At 36.2% G+C, this 23,546-nt stretch overlaps 1 protein-coding gene across 1 annotated transcript; it reads left to right on the forward strand.

Moving 5' to 3' along the window:
* The first annotated feature begins 15,800 nt into the window (after positions 1-15,800).
* Positions 15,801-16,643, forward strand: LOC117565292 (uncharacterized). The gene is made up of 3 exons (XM_034244325.2): positions 15,801-15,911; positions 15,973-16,166; positions 16,237-16,643. Exons 2-3 carry the CDS (start codon positions 15,974-15,976, stop codon positions 16,533-16,535), a joined length of 492 nt encoding a protein of 163 aa, XP_034100216.1. The 5' UTR covers positions 15,801-15,911; position 15,973; the 3' UTR covers positions 16,536-16,643.
* The last annotated feature ends 6,903 nt before the right edge of the window (positions 16,644-23,546 follow it).

The following is a 23,546-nucleotide window of genomic DNA, read 5'->3' on the forward strand; positions in this document are numbered from 1 at the left end:
CGAGTCAACTCTTTTGCAGAATTTGATTACCGAGCCTCGTCGCTTTTGCCCATCATCAATTATTCAAGCGTCATCAACGAGCTGGTATTTGTGGAGAGAGCGACGATTGTGGATTGTGTGTATGCGGCCCGGGGGCAACAATTGCAATAATTAGCGCATGATTTAAAACCGTCAGTAATCATCATTACCGTTGTCGTCGTCGTTGTCGTCTAGAATCGTCGCTGTTGTCGTCGCAATCGCAGCTCGCAGTCAGAGCCGGGCATCATTAACAAAGGCAACAGGACCGCACCGAATGACCGCAGGCATTTCATTTGAGCCTCGTGAAAATTTCAAGTGAAATTTTCGCTGCGGGCACGCTGCTAATGACGATAAATTGCGACGCGCCTCGCTTGTCCGTCCGTCCGTTCAACTATAAATAAGTTGCGCTTGGCTTCCAGTCACAGTCGCCGTCGCAGTTCCCCTCTGCATTCTCCCCTCGGTCAGCGGGACACAGATTTTTCGGACAACCGCTGTGCGACACTCGAATGCATTCGTAAGCGGCTTAAAAATGATGCGACAGGCATTTTGGACGCTAACTCGCTGTTGATACTGCGGACAAATCAATCACAGGGCACTTTAATAATTAACTGCGATTTGTTGCACTTTAACCGAATAGAAACTTGAGCTGAGCATCTATACCATAAAACTGATACGCTTAAGTCTATTAGCTGGGCATCATCATCATCATCGTCATCGTCAGACCTTACACGTTCTGCCATAAATCGTTGGAGGCAAAAGGCAAGCGGCACAAAAGGGGGAGCCAACTTTATTTAGCTACTCAATCAGGGCCGCAAACAACACTTCAGATGCCGGCATTTGGTCTGTTGACCAGTTGGCAAATAGCAAACGGCAAATGGCAACGGCAAAGTAAATAAATGAAGGCGAGCTTCGCACTTTTGTCACACAACTGTTGTGCCTCGAGTCGAGTCGAATCCCAGAGTCGAGAGTTGAGCTCACCGTCACCCACTTGGTCAGTCACTTGTGCTGCACATTCAAGTGTCACTGATTTGAGGATAAGCACTTCACAGGCAACTTGATAGCTCTGCTGAATGAGCCCACTCACAGGACAGTCAGTGAGTCAGTCAGTCTCGCAGTCATTCAGTCAGTCAGTCAGTCAGTCAGTTGCCTTGGTTGGTCAGTCAGCCGTAGTTGAAAAATATCGCAGCAGAGTAGAGTAGTGGCAGCTTTTATTCGAGTGGCACTCGTGCAAAACGAACTAATTTGAATATATAAAATCAACAACAACAGCAGCAGTCAACTAAGAAGCCCCACAGCAGACAGTCAAAGGGCCAAAGAGACAGACTTCGACTGCGACTCCGACAGCAAAGCAGAATTGATGAAAACAAAAGCAGTTTTTATCCTCAAGTGTCTTTTGTGCTTCTGTGAATGGGTCAGTCTAATTGCTTAAAGTTAAGCTAACATATTCAGTTCTCAGTTCATTAAGTTTAAGCTTAACTTTAAACAAAATAATTATACCCGCTACCAATAAGGTAGAAGGGTAGTATACATATGTATATTATGTATATAGGTGAGATTTTTGGTAAATATAATAATAATAACTTAAGTCTTTATGATTTCTGAAAATTGGGATACCATCAAATATGTACATATATGAATTTATAAATAGTAAAAGTTATTTAAGAAATAGTTTTCTATGCCCAAAAACGCGATTTTAGTTGCTGTGGCTGGTATATTTTGCTCTCTATGGTAAATTTTAAATTATTACTATATCAATATACCAAATATAGTAAATGTTAAGTATTTTGCGGTATATTAATTATATTTATTTTACAAATAATAATTTTACATAAAATTAATATACGATATATATTTTTAATATTTTTGCCAATGAATATGCCGAATGCAACATTTGGTATATTTTTAGTATGTTTGCGGATAGTATGTTAATGCGGTATGTTTTGCGTATACTCAATGTACCAAATACAACCTTTAGAATATTTTTAGTATTTTGTCGGTATAATTTTAGTGTGTTTGCGGCATATTAATTCGGTATGTTTTGCGTATACTCAATATACCAAATACAACCTTTAGAATATTTTTTGTTTTTTTGTCGGTATATTTTTAGTATTTTTGCGGTATATTAATTCGGTATGTTTTGTGTATACTTAATATACCAAATACAACCTTTGGAATATTTTCAGTATTTTGTCGGTATATTATAATAGTATATTTTAGGAATAATACCGCATTGTTTTGCGTTTATTCAAAATGGATAGCAGGTAACTCACAGTCGAACACACTCTTACTTGTTTCATTTAAATTTGTATTAGACTTTGGCTTGATTATCAATTAAATAATTACCATATACAGCAATTATCGCGCAATTTAATTGATTCAAAACTATTTAAATGCATATTATTCATTGGGCACTAAACCACAGCAATAGACCAATATTTTTTTTACCCAACGCAAATAATGCTGATAGTCAATAAATAAGCAGGGAAGTAATTAGTGCAATTAACAAAAATATAAATTTAAAAAATAGACCCCAAAACTGTGAACTGTGAACTGTGTGTTCGCGAACTATTTTCGTAATTTATGATTCTCACATGCAAATTAGCTAAAATGAATGCAAATATTGTCGAGGGTCGAGAGTGCTGCGAATGTTCATAAAGTGTCCCGCAAAATGAGTTTGAGTTGCGTTCTCAACTTGGATAATTCTCTCACACTCTCTTTCTACTCTCTACTCTCTATGTGGCACTTTGTGGTGCGCTGTGTGGCAACAACTGTTGACAAAATGAAATCAATAAATTCAGCGCAAATCAATTAAAATACACGATAAGTACGTGTGTGTGTGTGCGTGTCAGAGTTTGTAAGTCTCTGTGTGTGTGTGTGTGTGTGTTGTGTTTGTGTTTGTTATGCAAATTAAAATATTTGTCAATTTGTGGTTTTGACAAAATTAAATTTGTCACACGCATACACACATACACACAAGCATACACCACTAGAAAGAGAAGGAGAGAGACAGGAAAAGGAAGAGGAAGCCAGGCAAAGAGAATGCCAAGTGTCAGACATAGTTTGCCATTTGCATGCCAGCAGTTGTGCTATTTGTTTTAATTTATTTATATGGCTTATTAAAATTGCTGTAAGTGTATTATTTAATTAAATTTTTGTCAAATTTGATTTAGCCAAATAAATCGCACCGCTCTGACACCTGAATGTTAACGAGTTGCCACAAATTTAACAGCAAAATGCCAAAAACAAAAGTCAATCTTGTATTTAATATTTCAATGACACAAACTTCAAAAGAGAAAGTGCTTGAAGAGCATTTTTAGTGACTACAACAATAAGGTAAAAATTTTAAGGTTTCTCAAATTAGAGATTAACGTATGTTTTTATAATTCTTAACATTTTGTGTTAGTAACAAAAGGGGCAGAGCTGCTCAACTTTTGTATTCAGTAGTTTTAATTTATGGAACACCATAGAAAATATCTGACCAATAGATAATTTGCAAAGGGTTATAAATATTTAACAACACCACTTGCTTGCATTTTATGCATTTTTTATAAAGTTAAGTTATAAATAATAAGAGCATAATTTAATGACAGCTGCTCAAAGCAAGTAAGCAGAGCAAAAAGAATGTATAAAAAGTGTAGCATACTTTTTGACTAAGTGCAGTGTTGGCAGCAGCTTGGAAGGGCTCTCAATTTGCAGTTAGAACAGCAACAGCAGGTCGCCAGCTGTGCCACACACATACACAGACACACACTCACACAGCTGATAGCTTAAGTTGTGCCCCGAGGGTTGGGGTCAGGGGGTCAGGGGTCACAAAGATGTGTACAAGTGCGCGTGTTCATTATAATATAAATCTCGACTTTGTGCATAATTAGCCAACATGCTACACAGCCGCTGCTGCTACCTGGCCAACTAACTAATTTACTCGCGGCACACACACACACACACACTTGCACTTCACCGCACTTGCCTCCCCCCCCGCGGTCCTCCCACGCTGTTGGGCAGCTGCCTCGTTGACCTCGTCTAATTGAAAAGCCATTAAAAAGCTTTCAGCTGCTCATTATACATTTAAATATTTGTGTGTTTTTATTTCTCAATGCTGCACGTCGCGACCACGCCCACCTCCAACGCCCCTTTGTTGGTTTCCTCTCATCTTATTTTTTTTTTTACGCTGCCAGTTTCATGTGTGGCACATAAAAAACTTCCATACACCTAAAATAAGTAAAGAAAACAACATGCAAAGCTATCTGCATTTGAATTGCGCTTTTCGCGTTTTCTTTTCTTTTCATTTTTTTTTTGGCACTTTGGCAAATTAACTAATTTAAGCTGTTATCGTTAAAGTTTTAAATGAAACAAACTTAATAGATCGACTATCTTTTGTAAGCTTTTTTGTGTTCGTCTCTTCGCCGCTTAACCGAACTTTTCGTTTGCTTCTTTTGCAGAAAAGTTTGCGCCACAAAATGCATGACGTCAATATTGCATTTGCCAAGCAGCCGAAAATGATGAAGCCACAAACACCAAAAACACATCACGACAGACACATTGAGTGAGTTTCGGGTAAGTCGCGTACAAAGATATATAGTATTATATATATATACATATGTATAAGCCAAGAGGATTTCTGAAAGAGAGATAGACAGACAGTTGGACATTAAGAATTTATGAGCAGAGGCAGCCACAAGCAGCAACGTCAAGCTGTGCAGCTGTGTGAAAATGCTTAAATTCGAATTATTGCACTCGCAATTGAGGCGCTCGCGACTTGCTAACAGCGAAAGGGAGAGAGCGAGAGAGATAGTGAGAGAGGGAGAGAGTTTTGTGGTAAGAGTCGTTGGCATTTTTGGTATTGTCTAAGTGCGGTTTGGCAGCGCAACGCCTTAATGCCAAGCAATTTGCGTTAAATGCGCAAGAGATTAAAACAATGTTGCATTTCTAATTGTTTTAAGCAGGCAAAAACCAGCGAATGACGACGATGTAGCGACTCTCACTGCCTCACACATGGCTCCCATACGTAGCACAGCTTTTGGCAATTGCAATTTAAGTATTTTCTATTTATTGCACAAAAACTCATAGAGAGCGAGAGAGAGAAAACTAAACTACATGAATGTGCAGCTGCTTCAAACAATCCCATCCAAGACTCAAGACTCAATTTGCGCAGCTTAAGTTTCATAGTTGCAATTATGAGATTATTAAATGCACTGTGCACGCTTCCAGTCTTCATTTCTAACTCCATCTGCACACACAGAGAGAGTTTGCTGTGGTTTTCTTAGCTACACACAAATTGCATTTTGATAGGAATACTACTCGAGAGATTCTGAATTCAACTGTTGTAATCTAATTGAAATAATTGCAAAAAATATGATAAAACATGTAAGAAAGCTACAGTTGAGGGTGCTTGACTGTGAGATATCCGCTAAACATTGTGAATGAATGCAAAATAGTACGGTATTAAATTCAAATTATACCAAAATATGTATATACCGTAAAAATTATACCGCAAAAAATACTAAAAATATACCATTGGTATATTGATTTACTAACACTGCAAAATATACATTGGTCTGCGAAATATACCAGATTTAGTATATTGATATAGTACTACATTCAAAATATACTATAGAGCGCAAAATATACCAGATTGCAGCAAAAGCAACTAAGTACCTTAAATATAATAGTACGGTATTAAATTGAAATTATTCCAAATTAATATACCGCAAAAAAAACTAAAAATATACCAAAGGTATATTTTGAATATTGATTTACTACCACTGCAAAATATACCATAGACTGCGAAATATACCAGATTTAGTATATTGATATAGTACTACATTTAAAATATACCAAAGAGCGCAAAAAATACTAGATTGTCAGCAAAAGAAACTAAGAACCTTAAATATAATAGTACGGTATTAAATTGAAATTATACCAAATTATTAATACCGCAAAAATACTAAAAATATACCATGGGTATATTTGGTATATTGATTTACTACCTCTGCAAAATATACCAGATTTAGTATGTTGATATAGTACTACATTCAAAATATACCATAGCTCGTAAAATATACCAGATTGTCAGCAAAAGCAACTAAGAACCTTAGTAAGTAAGCGTTTTTATACATTCAAAAGTATTTCTTACATAACTTCTACAATTTTTATCTGATCGCAACGAAATTTTAATGTACATTTTGTAATGTAACATTTTGTATTATTTATTGTATGGTCCCAAAATCGCTACAAAGTTACGTTTGTGATGAGATATTAATCGATATGCAGATGCGGCAGTAGACCTGGCAAAAATCTGAAACAAATTTGATTTGCCTACAAATATAACAAGTGCTAACGAAAAAAAAATACATCTCTATCTCTTATAGTCTCTGAGATCTAGCTGTTTATACAAACGGACGAACAGACAGACGGACTGGCACAAAGGTATAATACCCTTCTACCCTACGGGTAACGGGTATAAAAATATGGAAAAACCTTCCAGATTAAAAGTTGTAATTTAAATTGAAAGTAACTTGATGCGAAAACCTGTCTTTAATAATGATCAAATGCCATTTTCCACTCACACACACACACACAGACACTCTCTGTGAAAATCTGTAGAGAAACCGCAACATTTGGAATATGGTCGATAACATTTTGCCACAAAATTTATGAATAGGTTTGGTTTGGTTTTATGGTTTATGCGGCTCTCACTGCATCGTTTGCAAACTAATGAATAAGCCGAATTAATTGAAGCAATTTATGTTTTAAGGTGCGTTGTCAAAGCAAATCAACATAAATGAGCTAATTACAGCGTCAGATACAAAGACATCGAAGTGTGTGTCTGTGTGTGTGCGTGTGTGTGTTTGCAACTTTGATTGACTCAAATACAATCACAAATTTTAGTCCAACCATCGATATGTGGTTTGAGAGCGTTGCAAAGGCAGCAGCAGCTGCAGCTTGCAGTTTGCAGTGCATTTGACAAGCTACTGAATTGTTCTGCCGACATTTTAATTAAGCAAACCGCCAGTCAGCCTCGTCTACGTTATATCCTTAAGCCAGACTGATAAAGATGCCCAAAGCATTGCCCCAAAGTCGACGTCTTAATGCTCTAACAAGTGTTAATTGCACTTACCGCCATCAGCTTCAATTGTTGAGTATTTGAAGAAAGATCTCGCAAAGCAAATCAAATCAAGTCTGGTGTAATTGAGCGTCGAGTGTCCATTGACATTTCAAGCTTAATCTAGTGAGATTTTAATTATGCATATTTCATATTTCATATGCGTCGAAGGAAGGACAAAAAACAAAGTCGGAAATGAGCAATTTTGTTCATGTGCACATCCGTCAATTAACAATTGTTAATAATGTAGGCTAAAATTTTGTTCAGCCTGTAATTTTGTTGTTCGTTCGGTATTCAGGGCAGTTGTTGAATGCATTCAGACGTGTAATGAATTGAATTTTGTATGCCTAGCAAATGGACAAGACATATGTGCATCGTTCATCTGATGGTAGTCAGGCAAAAACATGTTTTGCACAAACCAAAATAATGCGGTTTTGTGGCCAAAAATCAAAAGCAATCTGCCAAAAAGATCACAGACTAAAGAAAATATGTGTTTGTTGTTCACAACAACACATATTTTTGTTATTGTGTGTTAAAAGCAAAACGAAATGTATTTAGTTTTTGGAGCATAAAATAATGTGGCCAGGCCAACAAACTTGCGGCAAATTGTGAAAACCTCAGAACTTATTGCGTACTTTTGACCAAAACATCTTTTTGGTTGAAATCTGTCTGAAGCAGCAACACAAACAGCAAAAGCAGCTAAAACAGCTAATAGACAAGGCAAATTAAATTGCGGCGCTTGACTCAACACATTGAAATTTTCCCTTTCGTGCATAGAGCTTTCCAATCGCAAAAAGAAAACTTCTTCACAAGCCAGAAGCTACAATGAAACGGACTTGCCACAACTTTCATTTCAGAGACAGAGACAGAAAGAGAAAGAGAGAAACGAAAACTTGAGCCGAAAGAGATACAAATTTGCGGCAAGGCAATGTTATTAGCATAGTCCTTTAAGTAAGCATTCTTTTATGCTCGCCACTCGTATTGAAATAAAGTTTTGAATACATTTTCTCTCTTTTCTCCTGAAATGAAGGAGTGAAAGTGCAATGAAAACTAACCAAGCTGCTGCCTGCCAATAGCTTCATTATGTCTTGCATCAACTTTATGCCAGATGCGAATTAAGAATGCAGCAAAAAGGAATTTTCAGTGGTCTCAGAATTTCGTAAATTAAACTCAGCTGAGGTAGCTTAAGAAGTCTTTTAATATTTGAGACTTACACCTTTACAAGTTTGAATTGTAGATTATAAAATAAAATATAAATTTGTATTATTTGCTAAAAATTATTTGAAGTTAATAATGATAGAGAATTCGCAATGAATACATTTGATGAGTTTCGAGAAGTTGGCTTTAGAATTCCGATAGATGAAAATAGAGAAGAAAAAGAAACTAATATTACAGCTTTACAATTCTGACAATATTTGAAATAAAAAAATAAAATATAACTTATATTACTTTTCAACATTTGTATTTGAATATTTTTAAGAATGAAAACTGAGGTCAACGAATTAAGCAATCAGCTAAACTTTAAAGAAAAGATGAGAAACTTTTAAGTATATGAATACCACTTTTATTAGATTTCAAAATTTTTAGTTAAGAATGTTTCAAAGTGAAAAAAATGTAGTTGCTATAGAATTGCGTAATTCTCAGATGAATTCTTAATATATTTGAAATTGAGAAGCTAAAAAATTAATAAATATCAGTTCAGTTAGCTTGTGGATAATACTATAGAATAAAGAATAAAAGAATAATACAAATTGAACAATTTATGATGAAATTAATATCGCTTTATAATTATTTTTTTTAATATTTTTAGTTGTCAATGTTTAAACTAGGTCTCTGAGTTTCAAAAGCAATTATTATATTAAAAAAATCTATAATTTTTTCACATTTTTGTGTTCAGTTCAACGGTTGGCAAATAATAGATTTAATTAAATCGACTGCTGCTGCTCTCTCTGTGGATATTCTCAGTCTCTGTGGAATGCCAGCGACAATTGCATAATGTTATTGGCAAAGACTGATGCTAATAACCAGCAAATTGTATTAAATAACTACCCTGACAATGCTGACAACAAGTCCGCACATAGAGCAATTAGAATATTAACAGTATGTTGCATCAAAAGGAGGGCGGATGGACTCTTGAGCCGCAGCCTTTCATTCAAGCAATTGATGGACATTTGCAACAGTTGCAATTGCAATTGCAATTTGGAATTGCCACCTGACTGACTGGCTGAATGAATGAATGGAGGAGGACTGGCATAATTTGCATAAGGTTAATTGCCTTTAATTTAAAGGCCAGAGGAAATAAAGAAAAGGAGAAATTATAATTGCTCGGAAAATACACACACTTATTCTCATATCGTTCGTCCACGTTCCACGCATCGATGATGGCAAGTTTCATTGGTTGGCACTTTGGCATTATTGACTGACTGCCGTGTCCTTGCATCGCGCTCTCTGCATTCTTGGCCATTCCATTGAAAGGTCTGCGATGAGCGCGAAACTGAGGCTGACATTGCTGACAATGCTGTCGTCGCCATGGCTGAAGTCTGAAGGATGCCATTGTTATTGTTCTCGGTTCTCACTTCTCGTTTCTCTTTCTTTCTTTCTGTTGCTGCTGTCGATTATCATGTAGGGATTTAATAATCTGGCCGATTTTCCTTGCCATTGCCCGTCGCGCCTGACAATTTGAATGCCTTTTTCATTCTGTTGATTTACATTTTGCTTATTGTTTTTGCTCCTTTTTGCTGCTGAGCAAACACAACGGAAACGACATGAATTCATTTTAAATGATTTATTAACGCTGCCAAGGACAAAATTACTCTCGGTGACAAATTACCGAAACGAAGGTCAAAAAAGTTGAACCAGAGTGAATATGTTAAACATCATAAAAAATGCATATCCAATAATTGACATGTGTCACCGAGCAAAGGGACACGTCAAACTCGAATGCGACGCGAATGAGAATCGAGACAGTCCCAGCGAATTTGTCATTGATGTCGAGTTAGCAGAGGCATTAAATGCCAGTTTTATACACGCTGCCTGATGGGATTAGGCCAGATTTGATTTAGTTTTAGTTATCTGCATGCAGTTAGAATGCTGATGCTACATTTATTGAGTTATCTATTTAACGCAGCGATTTGTTTCGTATGCAAAATTTCATTGGATAAAAGTTTTATTTTCAAGTGTTTTTTAGAAAGCGTTAAAAAGGCTTTTAGTTGCTAACTGATATTAGAGCATATTGAAATGTTTGCAATATAAAATATAATATAATAGTTTGTAGTATATTTAAAGACAGATTACGGGTAATATAAATGTTCATAGTATATTTAAATGCCGATTAAAGTTTAATATAATATTTTGAAGTATACTTAAATATAGATTACAGTATACTACAATTCTTTATAGTATAATATAAAATTTATTTATTATTACAGTATTTGCGGTAGCTTTGATTAAAGTTTTCTTTTCGAGTGTAGTTTAGAAAGCACTTAAAACGCTTAAAGTTGCCAACTATTTACTGTAATAAAATATCGCCTTAAGTGTATTATAAAAGTTATCAGTATATTTAAATAGTCTACAAATATATAAATAGTATATTATAAAAGTTATCAGTATATTTAAATAGTCTACAAATATATAAATAGTATATTATAAAAGTTATCAGCATATTTAAATATCGCTTTAAGTATATATTAGTATTTATCAGTGTATTTAAGTACTGATCACATTATATTTTAGTAGTTTTTAGTATATTTAAATACAGATTACAGTATATTACAGTATACTTAAGTCCAGATTCTGGGAACTAAACCAGTTTGATGCAGCATTGAATGTATCTCAAAACTTGAATATAAATTTGAAAGCCTCTTAGCGTGAGTTTTCTATATAAATTTAACACTCAAATGTGCTAAACTTAGTATGCATAATTTAGTATTTTATTTAATTAAATGAAAGTATAGTATATAAAGTCTGTTGAATACCATGAATTGTCATCCAAAGCTTAAAGTAAATTTATTAATTTTTTAATTCAGTAGCCTTTATATGAACTAAATTCGAAATTATCCTTTCAACCATTCTCTATGTGCTTAATTCTAAGCTGAATCACAATATTACTCAAAATATTACTCGCAATTCAATTCTATCTCTTAAAGCGCATTAAATGCACTTTTGTAATTTTGCCAGTCAATAAACTGTCAGTGTCATTGCTGGCAAACGACTGACGATGATACAATGCTGCCAAAGTTGTAGTAAATATTTTAAATGTCCGAACCATTAGCAAGCCTGCTCCTCGCTCCTCGCTGACCAGGCCAAAACATGCGAGTAACTAACTGCTTTGCGTTCGATTTGGCCGGAAATTGCAGTTGCACTCTCGAGCATTGCAGCAATGCAATGGGCAAAACCTAGTGCAAAACTGACAGCAACCTGCGACTGCTGAAACGCAATTGCGAATGCTTTGGCTTTAATATGGCCGCTGGGCGTCCAGAGCAGAGTACGCAGAGGGAATCCCAGAGCGACCATGCGGCGTATACGCAACAAATTGACTTGTAGCGAGCGGCTCAACGGTGGATGCCCTCTGCAAAACACATGGCAAACGCGAATGAATGTGTAAGTGTGTAAGCATTTTGTAGAATTTGGGATTTTTCGGGATATCTCAATTCGCAAGCTGCCACAGAGTTTTGTGGTTTTATCAACACAGAGAGAAAGAGAGGAAGACAACTAAAAAAGGCGGCGACGAGTTTAACTTATTGTTGCAAAAAAGTTTACAGTCACTTCTGACAGTTTTTCGTTGGGGGTTCCGTGTGCTGGGCATTGTTGAGTTTGTTGTCCAGCAGCAAGTTTTCTCTGCGCCAATGTAAATGTTGATTCAGTGGATAACGTTGGCGGATAAAAAACTTATAGCAAATCATGGCTAACCGACTTGACTTGCTTTGACTTGACTTGGGCAAAACTTAAGTGCAACTGCAACTGCAACTGGCTATCGATTGTCTATTATTTTCATCGATGGCTTGTCTATTGAAGTCGCAATCAGTGGCAATTACATTCAATTTGCTGGCGCATTTTAAAGCAGCGCGCAGTGTGAGAAGGACACACGTCGAATAGTTTGGGTTAGCAACAATGAGGCCAATTTGATGGCAATTTATTTTAATTAAAATTTCACTAGCAGCCGCCAGGCGCATTTGCGTGATTAAAAAGTTTAAAGGCCAACAACAACAAACAACTGCTTCCGTTTCAATGTCATAAAAATAGCTCACGTGTCACGCCCATAAAAGTCACACATAAAACAACAACCAAAGTAACTATAAACACAACACAACAACAACAACAGCAAACAACAACAACACAAAGACCAAAAGCAAATTTAATTACAAACAAGCAAAACATTAAAATTTGTAATTCCATCATAAAATGTTGTGTTTGTTTTCGTTCGTTGGTCGTTCATTTTTTTTGTTTTTTGTTTTTTTTTTTTTGCTGAGCAACTGAAGCGGCACCTGCTAAGGATCAGACATCACCCACACTTTGAACATGCCACATTTACATTTAGATTTACATTCACATTTACCTACTTGTATTTCCTCAATAAAAACGCTACAGATTAGCCAATTGCCTTTGGAGGAGATTTTGGGGTGGACTTGAAATTGCGGTTTTTAATTACTTTATTTTATTGCGCAAGTTTTTGCCTTGAAGATTTCACAGTACATAAAATCAGTGCGGTGTGAAACGGACAGCACAACAACATAGAACGTTAACATGCCATTGTCCTGCTCCTTCTCCTGCTCCAGTTGTTGTTGTCCTTGAAACTCGGCTCTGGCAGCAACGTGAATTTGAGTTGTCCATTGTCCAAAGCTTTGTTTTGTTCCACTTGCCGCAGTTCATTTTACGCTGCTTCATTCACAGCATTCGCAGCAAAACATGCGTCCGCATTTCTTTCCTACTCCCAAGCTCTCTTCTTCTTCTGACTGCAGCTCCAACTGCGACTCTGACTCTGACTCTGACTGTGACTGTGACTGTGACTCTGGGAGTCAGTCTCAGTCGAGTATATCAGTCGACTATGGCTGCTATGCCACATGACACGTGTCACTCGATGGTGTCGCACCCCCCGCACACTTCTTTTGTCTCACGCCTTTCGCTGCGAAGGAATCTCTCAAAATGTAGAGGACAAATTTGATAACAACGGGGTTGAAGCGCATTCTTTACTATGGCATAGATTGACGTAGATGATAGTTATTTTAGATGGCATTTTATTTATTTATTCTTTCAACTAAAAAATAAATTATTTAAGAAATTGGAATTTAAAGTTTATTAAGAATGACAATATTACAAATTACAAATTATTATTATATTATATTATTTATATAAGATTATGTATTAATTTTATTTGTACACTATTAAAGAAAAGTTTTTGCAACTCTTCTGTTGATGCTTAAAATATACTTTGAAGCTATTAAAGTCGAAGATGTATTTAATTTTAAATATCTTGCCCTACACAGCATTGCGAATTATATTATGTAGTTTTTTTTAAAGAGTTTTGTCATTAAAATAATTGAAGCATCAAAGAAAAGATGAAATGAAATGAAATTAAATTATTCAAATTCTAGAATAAGTAAAACAACTGTGATAAAGATCGTTTCTTTCTTTTTATTCGTGAACAGAATTAATATAATATTAATATCAGTTATTTAATAAATAGCTTAACATTTACCTTTTTTATGGTTTTAATATATTTTTCTTTATTAATTAATATTAATATCAGTTATTTAATAAATAGCTTAAACCTTTACCTTTTTTTATGGTTTTAATATATTTTTCTTTCTGAAATTCTTTGATTTTAATTTCAGAGGTTTCCTTTCTATTTTAAGTGTGTATTGTTTCCAAATTAATATAATATTAATCTCAGTTATTTAATAAATAGCTTAAACCTTTACCCTTTTTATGGTTTTTGTTCTTTATAAAATTCTTTTGAGTTTTATTTCAGAGTTTTTCTTTCTATCTGTTAGAGTTTTATTGTTTCCTTCTTTAGTAGTTTATAATTTATTTACTTTTATGTCTTGTTTCTAGTTCAACTGTTCTATATATTTTTTAATATTCATATATTTTTCGTAAATTAATATTTTAACATTATTCTCTGGCTCTTGCACACTGTGCTGACATTCCTCTCATGTAGAGCAAAGCGTGGCCAACAAATGTGAATACTGCACACATCTTCAGTTTTTATGGCAAGGCTTTTGTGACTTGGCATAATTGGCAGCTGTCAGTGCAAACTAATGCAAAGCTTGGCCAACTCGACAACTAAGACAAAGTATTTGTCAATTAACGCTTATTGTGTGTGTTCTCTTCTCTCTTGTTCTCATTTGTTGATGCCAAATTTCATATGTGAGCTGTCTTTTATTTCTGCTGCTTTTCAGAAAGAGCAACTGCAAGTTGTAGAAGGAACTGCAGCGTTGCATTTCAAATTTCAATTTACCGACAACTGTTTCGATTGTTTACATTGATTTATTTACGTTGTTGTTTATGCGGTTTTTCGCAATATAGAGCGAGAGAGGAGGAAAAGAGGGAGGAACATTTTTGTGAGCTCGCCTCACTGTGTTTTTTTTTTCTCTCTAATCCACTAATACTCGAAACTGTGTCGACTCGGATTCAGATTCGCAGCGTTTCATATCGATTTCGAACTGCTTTCATTTTTTACTTATTGCCCTCTCACTCTCTCTCTTGTTGCTATCTCGCTTGCACTGGGGAGGGTATTGAAATGGATTTATTTGGTTTGGCAAAATATTTGGCAAGTCCTGACGCACGGCATTTTCATGCTGTGTTTTGGGCAATGGTTTTACATGCAATATATACACCATAGTTGCTGTTTACATTAGTGCCACAGCTGGCGGGGCGTTGGGCATTGGGCGGTAGGCGTGGCAGCTGCCAGCAACAACGAAAAGCAGCTCAAAATGGCACAAAAGCATTAAAACTTGCTGTGCATTGTGCATTCTTCTTATTTCTATTTTTTTCCCCCACAAAACTGTAAAAATATGTACGAGTTTATGCACAAAAGAATATTATTTAGTGCAGCACACACAATGCACACAATTTTCAAAAATATAATTTGCTGAAGTTTCACAATTCACAGTGCCACAAAATGTAAAGAATCCAACGAAATTAATCGGAAAATGGAAACAAGTACGATTTCTATCTGAAAAATCTATCGAAAATATGAAATGTGAGTGCAAATTTTTGGTTTTTACAATTTCTGTGTCAAATTTAGGCACACAACCAAAATTTGTGGAACTTCCGAAATATAAAAGCTTCATCACAGATCAATTATTCCTTTTATCTGAGAACAGAGCTATACTTGAAATTGTTTTTTTCTAATTTCCGTGTCAAATTTAGGCACACAAAGTTTGCCAGAAATGGTCACACTAAAATTTGTGGAACTTCCGAAATATAAAAGTTTTATTGCAGATCAATTATTCCTTTTATCTAAGAACAGAGCTATACTTGAAATAATTTTTTTTTTAATTTTCGTGAAAAATTTAGATCTATATAGTTTAATAAAAACGGTCACTCTTAAATTTATAGAGCTTAAGAAAAATATAGCTTTATCTCTGATCAATTCTTCGAAATATTAATTGATTACTATCGCAACAATCTATCGTTAATATGAAAAATGAGAAATGGAAATAGTATCAAACCGAAAACTGTCAAAATAGAATAAATGCCTCAAATAAAACAGGCAAACAAAATAAGTTTGGAAAACTGCCAAGCAAAACATTGAATTTTATTCTCTGGAATCGAGCGATAACGATAGTAGGCAAGTTGTGTGAGCGATTGCGATTAGTTTTTGGTGTTTATAAATTTGTCATATTCTCTAGCATGCTCAAGGGAATTGATGTGGCCACAGCCACCGAGGCCACAGATGATTCCAGCCTCGAGCTGGACAATTTAGAGCGTCAGTCTGAAGTCTCCACTCTGCCAAGTGGAAGTCGTCTCAATCCCGATGCACCGGACTTTGTGCCCGGCTTAAGCGCCGGAGCCGGTTTGCTGGCCATCAAAATAGTGAACGAATGTAAGTCTAATTGAGAGAGCGAGAGTACAAGTAGTTGCTTGGGGTATTTTAAAAATCTCAATGTTGTCAGTATCGGATTATCCACGCTGGAGCAATGCCGCCAGCGACACAGTGGACACATATGGACCACGTTACGACAGCATCTGGCGTGAGAATTGTCTGCGAGCTGAGATGGACGCAGAGGCAGTAGTTGAAGCACTGAATGCCAGCGGCATTGAATCGCCGACTCGCATAGAGTTTGTGGGTGACGGGGGGCAACAGTCGCCAATGGACAAGAGATCGTCGAAGGCAGCCAGCGATTTGGAGACAACATCGACAGCAACAACAACAGTGAACGGACGTTGCTGTGACAACTGTGCGCTGATGTAGGGTCAACTGAAATTTCTATATATGATATTTTTAAAGGTATTTTATGACTTTTCGCTTTTGCCAATTGTGAACTTATTAAAGATTTGTCGCGTTGATGTAAATATGGTATTTGCACCTACTAATTTAGCACGAAGTTTTTAGTTATTAAATTATGATGAAAAAAGGTATTCTATTATAGTAAATTGAATGGGTTTTCTGCAGACGATTCTTAAACGACTTTTAAAGTATTTTTCCTCTGCTTAATGAAGCTATATTTCGTTGATGTAAAAATAACATTATTAGTATACTATTTTGATTCTATATCTTTGTGTAGTTAATCCGTTTCTTTTTGGATTATATTTCAAAAATGATTTTTGTGTTTTCAATTTATTTATTCAAGGTTTTTTTCCTATTACACAATACTCGCCCATGTTTAAAAGGATTTTCTCAACATATTCATTGTCAATTTTTTATTTGTTAACGCTTATTTCGCTGCTGTAAAAATGATTTACCTACATATATCCTCTATTTATACTATATTCTCGTGTGTATTCACTCTGCTTATTTAAGCGCTGTCTCGCTGACTGTTTAAGAAGAGCAAAAGACACAGGGCTACACAATAGTTTGACATAAATTATAGCCTACTTTTCAGCGCTACGCGTTGCAGCAGCAGTCGCCGCCAGCTACTTTGTGCTGACTTTCTAATGATGTTGAATATGCATTGAAAGTTGTGCCTTGTGCGAAAATTGCTTCCTTGCTCCCCCTCTCCTTCCGCTCTCTCTCTCTCTCTCTCTCTCTCTCACCTGTCTGCTGCAAGTTGCTGCAACGACAATTTCTTGGTTGCTGCTGCTGCTTGGGCGCTTTTGTTTTTGGGCTGCCCATAAGTGGCTTAAGCTTCCAATGTGTGTGTGCGTGTGTGTGTGTGTGTGTGTGTTGGGGGCATAATGAGAAAAGTTTCATGTGCTTTTCATGTCTCATTTAGAGCTGAAAGCAATGTAGGTGGAATTGTTGTACAAGTTGCTTAAATGGCATTGCAAAAGGCGCTGATTGCCAGGCCAAAATGCTGACAGTCTCCGGCAGCAAAATGGACGCAGCTGATGGTCGGCTGACTTTTGAATGATTAAAATGGCACCGCGGCCATAATTGCAGCAACAGCAGCAGCAGCAGCCATCGCATCGAAATGAAGCATATATACGATGTGTGTGCCAAGCTTGAGCACAGCTGCAGAATTTTGGCGGAAACAATTACCAAGTTGTATGCAAAAGTGCAAATTGCCAGCAATGTCACAAACACCAACACCAACACACACACAAAGTCCAATGAGCCACCTGTGTCGATTGTTGCTGGTTGCTCGTGTGTGTCCTCTTACTGCTGCCTGCTGCCTGCTGCCTCGCACTGTGGTTGTCTGTCTGTTTGTGCCTGGTTATCTAGCACCTACGGTTGGCAATTTCGTGCAGTTTTGCCCTGATGTTTGTTTATGAAACAAGTCACGTAAATGTCGTTGCCTTTGCCGCTCGCTGCGGGGGCGTTGAACCGACGACGTCACACGGTCTGCAACACAGTGCTTGGAACTTGTAAATGGGTGTGGCGGCACCTTGTGGATGCCTCTTGCCACTTGCCACTTGCTACTTTTCGGCAAATCGAAAACGTAGCAATTGTCAAGTGGCACGTCACCTGCCAGGCAATTGGCCATGGAGAATTTCCCTTCTGTTGCTGTTTCTACTTCTGTTTCTCTTTTGTTGCGCTTTGTTTTCTAGGCCAACAAAAGTTGGCGATCTTTCGCTGATTGTTGACATTTTGTTTGTTGTCAACGTGCATGCATATTCATTGAACAAAAATTGAACACAACCAAAAAGTGTGCAAGTTCTTGATTATCCAAATATTTTTGCAAACCACACACCAAAAACCGACAAAATAGAAATATCATCATACATGAATATAAATGTGTATAAATATAAATAGAAATCAACACACACAAAATGCCGCCAGCTAAGCGACAATGATACTATTTATTATTTATGCATCGATTTGAAAAATCACCCAAAAAAAAAAAAAAAAAAATGACTAATGCAATAGTTTATAAATAAAGGGGAATATGAATGGCGCATTTATTGATAGTTCATGTGACAAATGACAACTAAACCAAACCGAGTGGTCAGTTCGAATAACCAACAACTTTTGGTTAGTTCTCGCAATCGTTTAACGAGTGACATGGCTATTAAAAGTGCTTGATAAACGTTAGTTGATTGCCATAAAATTCCATGAAATTCGAAATATATTTTCAATTTTCTAAGAGCTTTAAATGCACACAAACATTTTTTATAAATATTGAAATAATCTTTAAAATATTTAGAAATATTTCTAATACTTTTTCGAGGGTATCTCAGTGTCTCTCATTGGGTACTTCGTACTTTTAGTATTAAAAGTGCTTGATAAACTTTGAAAACAAATAAATTTACTTTCATTTAAAAAAAAAAATAAAATTGTAGCAAAATTCAACACATGTTAAAGAAATGTTTTGGTTAATTCGAATATTTCTTAAATCTTTTATATTATTTCAAGGGTATCTCAACGTCTCTCATTCGTTACTTCCTTTGGCTGTTCAATATTTTTTCGTCGACAGACAACGCTGGCAGCCAGCACTTTTAGTTAAATTGAGCAACAAACACGTTTGGCAATAAAACTGATTTCTTCTACCCTTGCACCCTTTTGCTTCGATGTGCCACCCTTCAGTGCTGGCTGGCGCCATCTACAGTTACAAAAGTGTTGGAAGCTACCCTTAAAATGCCCGCCGCAATGCGCTGGCGGAGTTTTGCACATTCTAACAGATTTATTTCAGTCGAAATAGTTTCATTTTAGTTGCATTATTGTTATTGTTGTTCGTGTGTTCGTGTTGTTGCTGTTTGCCTGAGAGCGACTGCAAAAAAGTTTTTCTATTATTTTCAAATTTAACTTTGCCATTTGTTTGAATTTCATGTGAGTGGGCAAGCAAAAGACTAACAGCATATCGAATCCGAATGGGGGAATGGGAAATGTTGAATGTAAAATGTGAAATGAGAAAGGGTTGCCCAAAATACTTTGATATCAGTTTGTTTTCATATATACGAGTATGAATGAATTAAACTTGCACATCGATATGCAAAACTTTGTTCAAAATGTCCTCAAAATGTTCGGTGTACGTAATCAGGAAATATATTTCGATTTTGGGCTTAAAAGCTTTTCCCAAAATTACCACAAATGAAATATAATCATAACTCAACTCGAGAGAGGCTTATAAGGAGTTTCAGCTTTAAATTCAACACTAACAGCAAACAAACTAAACTCAACTGAGCTGAACTGAACTGAGTGACTGTTTGCTGATTTCAGTTGGCTGCATTTGATAGCCAAACTCTCGAAAGGCTGACGAAGTCCTTTGCTTTGCATTTGACGCCTCCAAAACAAACACGGCGACAAGCTGCCCAAATTACTGTCGTTGTTGTTGTCGTTGTTGTTGTTGTCGCTGTTGGTGTCAGTGTTGCCACCTTGTTGTATAGGAAGAGCACCAAAAAAAAAAGAAGGTGAAACAAAAAAATAGCAGCGAATGTGTAGGAAGACAACAACATGGCCGCACAAACAGTTGCAAATGTTGCATTTGCATGCATGGCCAGACGTTGCCAGTGGCCTCGACTGCTGTTAAGCCCCATTCCCCTTCCCATTCCCCTTCCCCTTCCCCTCTCTTTGCCACTACCCTTTGGCTTGTTGTACAGGTGAACGTCGCTGCTATTTAGACAAGTGACATATGCGCTACACACATAAACATAGTACTACACAACACTCTCCCTCTCTCTCTTCGCTCTCTTCACTCTCCGCTCATGCAACATGCAAAATGGTGTGTCAAAAAGGGAAAAGCAACATCGCCATCGCCATCGCTGTCGCTGTTGGCAGCCAGATAGTAGTCAACGTCGACTCTTCGACGTTGCGGCAACACCTGCGGCGTCGCTGTTGCCGCTGCTGTTGCTGTTACTGCGCTTAAGAGGAAGCGTTGCCTGCGCCCAAATTGCAGGAAGCGTTGAGCGTTGGCGAAAATGACGAGCGACGAGCGGCAAACAGACGAGCAAACAAACAGTCAGCAGCGAGCAAACTAAGCAACAAACGATGCGCACTGTTTCGGCATACCCTTTAAAAGTTCAGAAAGGTGTATAGAAAAGGAAGAAGTGGAAAGTAGAATAGGAAAGGAATAAGTAACAAAGAAGAATATCTTTAAAATAGAAAATAGTGTAGGAAAGGTATGATTAACAAAGAAAAGTTTATATTAAAGTGGAAAGTAGTATGAAAAGTGTGATTAACAAACAAAAGTCAAATTTTAAGTCAAGTTTAGTCAAATATATTTAATTGAACGTTGCGTATACGCAATGTTAACATAGTAAAAGCAAGTCAAATTAGCAAACATATATTATTTTCAGTTATATTATATTTTTTATCAATCTTATATAAAATATTCAAAAAAATATATTTTTCATGTATTTGGTTTGGTATATTGCAATTTTTTCCATTTGCACACTTTTTCAACTTCAAGCTTACAGCTCTATAACAAAAGAATGACAACACAAAAGTCAGGCAATCATGTAAATACAGCTACTATTATTTAATTAAATGCTGCTGAATTCTTGTGTGTTTTTCATTGCATTTATTAAAAGAATTTAATATTGAGAGTTTGTCAATTAATAGTGATTTAATAAGTGGAGTTTGTGCAATTTAGTAGAGTGTCAGTTAACAGTTGAATTGATGCATTGAAATTAGAGAATACTTGAAATAAATGAGTATCAATAGTTCATTAATATTGTGCTTTTTTATTAAGAGAGTAGATATTATATGTCATTCATTAGTTGTTCACCCTAATAAAGTGGATATTCAATATTGGTAACATACAATATATTATATGAAATGCATTTAATATTTAACAAACTATATGACGCTTTGTTAAATAACGAATATTGAACGAAAATTGTTTGAAAACAAATGTGACTATTTTACTTGATGAATTTGCATCTCATTTTAAACTCAATTTAGAACAAATTTTACAGGGTATTAGTTTGTCAACCTCCTCTGCAGCTCGTTGGCTTTACTCACTCCGCTGATGCGTTGTGTCCCTTATGTTTTGACACAGTTCACAGAACTTGGAAGCGCAATTTTTTGTGTTTGCTTGTGTTTTGTTTTAGAGCCCTTTTCTGTAGTTGTTGTTGCTGTTGTTTTTTTGTCTGTTTTTAGTTGCAATTAAACATGCAACTGCCACATAGAAAGGGGGATGCAGAAGCAGAAGAAGAAGAAGTACAACTGCCCCGACAACGAAGCAACGAAACGACAAAAGGACAGACACGCATCCGACATGGAAGCATCACAGCTCATCACAGCAGAGTCCAATTTGCATCAAGAGTTAGAGAGTTGGCTTTTGCAGATATCTCATCTGAAAAAGTTTCGCATGAAAAACGCAAGAATTGTAAGAAAATGTTTGGTTGGCTGCAGCAATTGAATTAGTTGCAACACTCGCTGATGAAACAAAAGAGTGTGTGTGTTAAAGTAATTTGAGAGTGTCATAAAAAATAATGAATTACAACTGCAAAATGCAAACTCAAAGACCTTTTGCTCTAATCACAATAGTTGCATCGAGTTACATCATCAATCAAACACAAGAAATTTGTGTGTGTTTGTTGCACATTTGACTTGTCCTTTGTAATCAGTCAATGGTTGGTCAATAAATTAATATAAATTTCTACGAGAGATGCCCACAAAACAAATTGATATAAATAATGATGATGGAGCATCGAAAGACAGAGAGAGAGGGAGAGAGAGAGAGAGTGCGTGTCAACATTTGTCAGTCAACAATGTTACCATTTGACACATTTCAATTAGTGCTATTATGTGTCTACAAATATAAACTCAATGCTCGATACAATTCTTATATAATACGCTTGTATTATATTTCAATTAAATCTACCATTCACCTCAACAAAAACTCAATCAAAATGCAATTACACATTCGAAAAGGAAAGAGAAACCTGTCACAGCATATTCATAAATAAATGATGGTAAAATGGGGATACTCGACTCGTAGTTACTCTATAAAGTGTATGAATTATGCAGAGAAAAGAAATCAAGCCTTGAGGGTGTCGAAAAGAACAAAACTTTTAAATATTTGTGTGCTATTTATTCGACTGTGGCTGCTGGCCAATTTATATATATGGCAGACAGCTGCCTTTTGTTTGTCTCTGTGTGTTCTGTGTGTGTGTGTGTTGAACCTTTATAAATATAAATATTTCAGCTGGCTCGTCCGACCTTTGTTACTAATTAATTTATATCAACATTTCAATGCTAAGCCCAACAAAACAATCAGCTTAATGTCAGACAGCAACACACAGAGAAAGATCTTTGTTTTTCTCACTACATTTCAACGTGGGTGGAAGCCGAGAAGGTTGTTCTTAAAGTTTGCCAAAAATAGCAAAAGTGTTAAACGCGTTGTTTTTCAAAAATATCTCTTTTGTATTTTAGTTTTGTTGATTCTTTCACTTGTCACTTTTCTGAGGAGAAAGCGAGCGAGTGAAAAACTTGTGCATGTTTTATTTATAAAGTTGTCTTGTAAATTGTTTCGATTTCTTGGAGCTGCCTCCTTTTGTTTGACTTGGCTGTGATTGTATTTAAAGGATTAACAGCCTCAAGGCTGTGGCTGCGGCTTTGGCTACTTTCACACGACTCTAGGATTAGCTTGGCGGACGACGACGACGACGACGACAACGACAACGCTGACGCCTTCTGTGTTTATCTTTTGCCAAGAAGAAGCTTTTGGCCCAAGACTCATTGTCTCAGTCTCCTCCTCTTTCTTGCACTTGTTGTTGCTTGTTGGATGTTTGCTTGTTTGCTTTTGGTTGACTGTTTAGTTTGGCGCTTTGTCTAGGCACAGGCCGCAAAAACTTTGGTCACACATGACGCCCCTGGTGTGATTTAAAGTTTCATTCTCACAAATCCGGTCGCATCTCCCTCTCTAGGAAATCACAAATT

The sequence above is a fragment of the Drosophila albomicans genome, chromosome 2L, assembly GCF_009650485.2.
Source record: "Drosophila albomicans strain 15112-1751.03 chromosome 2L, ASM965048v2, whole genome shotgun sequence".
Lineage (NCBI taxonomy): Eukaryota > Metazoa > Arthropoda > Insecta > Diptera > Drosophilidae > Drosophila > Drosophila albomicans.